Here is a 4,606-nt window from a genome sequence, read left to right as displayed (position 1 = left end):
TTTTCGAGACAGGGTTTCTCTGTGTAGCCCTGGCTGTCCTGGAACTCACTTTGTAGACCAGGCTGGCCTAGAACTCAGAAATCCACCTGCCTCTGCTTCCCGAGTGCTGGTGTGTGCTGAATCCAGAAGAGGGAAATAGAGCACATTGAAAAATTTATTTACATAACACTAGCTATGCTGTTGGGCCTGGGAGTTAAACCTGGGTTCTCTGGAAAAGTCTCTGAGAGACTTTATAATTGTTAAAATATTTTCCCAGCCCTGTTGCAGTTTTTTTAAAAAACATAGCAATGACTATAGTATGATTTGTTGGATTCTGCTTCTCTTCTTTATAGCTGGGCTAAAAATCTATGGGAGGCACCAACCAGTCCAGTGTCACTGAGTTCCTCCTTCTGGGACTCTCTAATCAGCCTCAGCAGCAACAACAGCTCATNTTTCTACTCTTCCTCATCATGTACTTGGCCACTGTCCTGGGAAACCTGCTCATCATTCTGGCCATCAGCACAGACTCCTACCTGCACACCCCCATGTACTTCTTCCTCAGCAACCTGTCCTTTGTGGATGTCTGCTTCTCCTCCACCACTGTCCCCAAGGTACTGGCCATTCACATACTCAGAAATCAAGCCATTTCGTTCTCTGGGTGCCTCACACAGCTGTATTTCCTCTGTGTGTTTGCTGACATGGACAATTTCCTGCTGGCTGTGATGGCCTATGACCGATTTGTAGCCATATGCCACCCTTTACACTACACAACAAAGATGACCCATCAGCTCTGTGCCCTTCTTGTTGTGGGGTCCTGGATGGTAGCCAGTCTGAATGCTCTGTTGCACACACTTCTCATGGCTCGACTCTCCTTCTGTGGGGACAATGTGATCCCCCACTTCTTCTGTGAAGTGACNCCCCTGCTGAAACTCTCCTGCTCAGANACACATCTCAATGAGTTGATGNTTTTNGCTGTTGCAGGGCTGATAATGTTAGCTCCATTTGTTTGCATCCTCTTGTCTTATATCCTTATTGCTTGTGCCATCCTGAGAATCTCATCCACAGGAAGAAGATGGAAAGCCTTTTCCACCTGTGGCTCACACCTGGCTGTGGTGTGCCTCTTCTATGGCACCATCATATCCCTGTATTTCAACCCCTCATCTTCTCACTCATCTGGGAGGGACATGGCAGCTGCCATGATGTACACAGTGGTGACCCCCATGCTGAACCCTTTCATCTACAGCCTAAGGAACAAGGACATGAAAGGGGCTTTAAGGAAAGTGCTTACCATGAGATTTATATCTAAGCAGTAATGTTGGAAGTGTCAAACATCACAGAAGGAACTAATGTCTAAGAATTATTCATGTTTTTCAATTATTTGAAACTGAGCACTTGTTTTTTTGTAAGAAAAGCATCTACTATCTCTACCAGATACAGAGCCCAGGATACAAATCCTTTAGGTAAAAGAAAGAAAAAAATTCTCCTTACCGAAGGTTGTTACTTGGATTGTCATGTCAGTACCTTGGCAGAATTCACCGTGATCACCCATGTACAGTTCTGGGCAAGTACAAGGAGTAACTATGGGACAGCACGGGAAAGTGACTTGTGGTAAGCTCAAAACTGGGTCAGGTGTTGTCAGAATGGGGAATAGATTCCTCTTCCAGATGGGATGTCGTTTCCAACTTGGGATGATTCTCAATGTCTTTCTTCATGCAGTTCAATACAAGACTGAGCTCTGGTTGGCCAAGCTGCAGCAGCTACACATTTTCAGAGTAATAGGTGTGCTGTTATTTTTTGGCATCTGCAGACCCTATGCTCTTGTGTTCTGTGCTAACAACATCTTGTGTTATCACTGTATCAGAAACCTATCTGCTACTGACATTCTCTGTAATGCTCCATGTTCCTCGGCAGAGTCCCAGCACCCAACAGGGAGTATCCAGGCCACCTCTGGGAAGCCACAACTGTTCATTCTTTCTCACCACAGAGACAGTCTATGACCCTCTCAAAGGAAGATCAGACTTTGTGGGTTGAGAAGTGATGGTTTGGAGTTCCAGGAAACCCTCAGCTCATTTGGACTTACTGTGTTATTTATGTTATCTGGGCATTATATATTATATAACATTAAGCTGAAAATGGGCCAATTCAATAAAAATTACCTGAACATTCTCCAATTCTAGTGTGCAGACATGTCAGTCTCTCTGCCCTCTTTTCCTGTCTGTCGGTAATTGCTGTTCTTCTTATATAGCAACTATGTTGCTGTTTTTCTTGTTGTTTTGTTTGGCCTGGTTCTCCTGGAACTTTAATTTAATAAAAAAATGAACATATTGGATTTTAATTTTCATTTCTTAGGAAAACTTTTAAAATTAGTGCCTGTATTTTCGTTTTGTTGATCCTGTGAATTTTTATTTCTAAGATTTTTATTTTTACTTTCTAAGATTTTATTGTAATGAAAAATTTTATTCCTTTCATTTTTAATTTATCACCTCATTTTTCTTTGTTTCATTTGTTTCTTTATTTCTCTCCCTCCCTTTCTTCCTCCCTCCCTCCTTCGATCCACCTCCCTTCCTTCTGTTCTTTCTTTCACACCTACCAAATTTAACTTTCATTTCCACATACTCAGATATGTGGTCTTCACTCAACTGTGGATGAGTTAAAGAGATTTTACTCAAACAAACAAACAAACAAACAAACAACTTGACCCTTCATTTCCTATTGCTAATACTTGCCAATAGGTCTCCAGGTAGGGGCTAGCAGTGAGATTTCATACCCAGTTCCTCTGATGCTTGTGTCTAGCTTCCGTGTACACACGTCTCATGTTATTGCTCAACTGTGAGCCCATGGGTGCATCTGTGCTGAGAAGACACCTACCACTGCTAGTCCTTACATTCTTTATGATTGAAGTTGGTAGAACTTCTAAGATGTATCAATTATTGATTTCAAAGAAATTTCAGACATCTTCAGACATTATTTCTTTTTTTTATTGGATATTTTCTTTATTTACATTTCAAATGTTATCCCTGTTCCTGGAGTTATATTGCTGAATCTTCCAGTAGTACTATGCCCAGTTTTCTGAGGAACTACCAAACTGATTTCCAGAGTGGTTGTATCAGCTTGCAATCCCACCATCAATGGAGGAGTGTTCCTTTTTCTCTACATCTTCCCCAGCATCTACTGTCACCTGAGTTTTTGATCTTAACCATTCTGACTGGTGTAAGGTAGAATCTCAGGGTTGTTTTGATTTTAATTTCCCTGATGATTAAGGATGTTGAACATTTTTTAGGTGCTTCTCCACCATTAGGTTTCCTCAGTTGAGAATTCTTTGTTTAGCTCTGTACCCCATTTTTTAATAGGGTTATTTGATTTTCTGGAATTCAACTTCTTGAGTTCTTTGTATATATTGGATATTAGCCCTTTCTCAGATTTAGGATTGGTAAAGGTCTTTTCCCATTATGTTGGTTGCCGTTTGGTCTTATTGACAGTGTCCTTTGCCCTATAGAAGCTTTGTAATTTTATAAGGTCCCAGTTGTAGATTCTTGATCTTACAGCACAAGTCATTGGTGTTCTGTTCAGGAATTTTTCCCCTGTGCCCATATCGTCGAGGCTCTTCCCCACTTTCTCCTCTGTAAGTTGCAGTGTCTCTGGTTTTATGTGGAGGTCTTTGATCCACTTAGACTTTAGCTTTGTACAAGGAGATAAGAATGGATCAATTTGCATTCTCCTACATGATAACCTCCAGTTGACCCAGCACCATTTGTTGAAGATGCCGTCTTCTTTCCACTGGATGGTTTTAGCTCCTTTGTCAAAGATCAAGTGACCATAGGTGTGTGGGTTCATTTCTGGGTCTTCAGTTCTATTCCATTGATCTACCTGTCTGTCACTGTACTAGTACCATGCAGTTTTAAATCACAAATGCTCTGTAATACAGCTTGAGGTCAGGGATGGTGATTCCACCAGAGGTTCTTTAATTGTTGAGAAGAGTTTTTGCTATCCTAGGTTTTTTGTTATTCCAGATGAATTTGCAAGTTTCTAACTCTGTGAAGAATTGAGTTGAGATTTTGATGGGGATTCCATTGAATCTGTATATTGCTTTCGGCAAGATAGTCATTTTTTAAAAAAAAAATTATTATTATTTTCTTTATTTACATTTCAAATGCTATCCCAAAAGTTCCCTATACCCCCCGCCCCATCTTCTGAGATCTTCAATTTCTTTCTTCAGAGATGTGAAGTTCTCCTCATACAGATTTTATCATACATGCTTATTTAGAGTCACACCAAGGTATTGTATATTATTTGTGACTATTGTGAAGGGTTTTGTTTCCCTAATTTCTTTTTCAACCTGTTTATCATTTGTGTAGAGAACGGTCACTGATTTGTTTGAGTTAATTTTATATCCAGCTACTTCACCGAAGTTGTTTATCAGGTTTAGGAGTTCTCTGGTGGAATTTTTAGGGTCAAGTAAGCATACTATCATATCATCTGCAAATAGTGATATTTTGACTTCTCCTTTTCCAATTTATATCCTCTTGATCTCCTTTTGTTGTCTAATTGTTCTAAATAGGACTTAAAGTACTATATTGAATAGGTAGGGAGAGAGTGGGCAGCCTTGTCTAGTCCCTGATTTTAGTGG

General features: G+C 40.3%; 1 protein-coding gene across 1 annotated transcript; it reads left to right on the top strand.

The window, feature by feature from the left end:
* Window positions 1-347: 347 nt before the first annotated feature.
* LOC110315386 (olfactory receptor 1361-like) lies at window positions 348-1,292 on the top strand. Its single transcript, XM_021189462.1, has one exon. The coding sequence runs from the start codon at window positions 348-350 to the stop codon at window positions 1,290-1,292; it is 945 nt and encodes a 314-aa protein (XP_021045121.1).
* Window positions 1,293-4,606: the final 3,314 nt, after the last annotated feature.

Source organism: Mus pahari, unplaced genomic scaffold, assembly GCF_900095145.1.
Source record: "Mus pahari unplaced genomic scaffold, PAHARI_EIJ_v1.1 scaffold_14083_1, whole genome shotgun sequence".
Classification (NCBI taxonomy): domain Eukaryota; kingdom Metazoa; phylum Chordata; class Mammalia; order Rodentia; family Muridae; genus Mus; species Mus pahari.
Note: the sequence above shows the minus strand (reverse complement) of the source record. Positions and strands in the feature narration are given on the sequence as shown.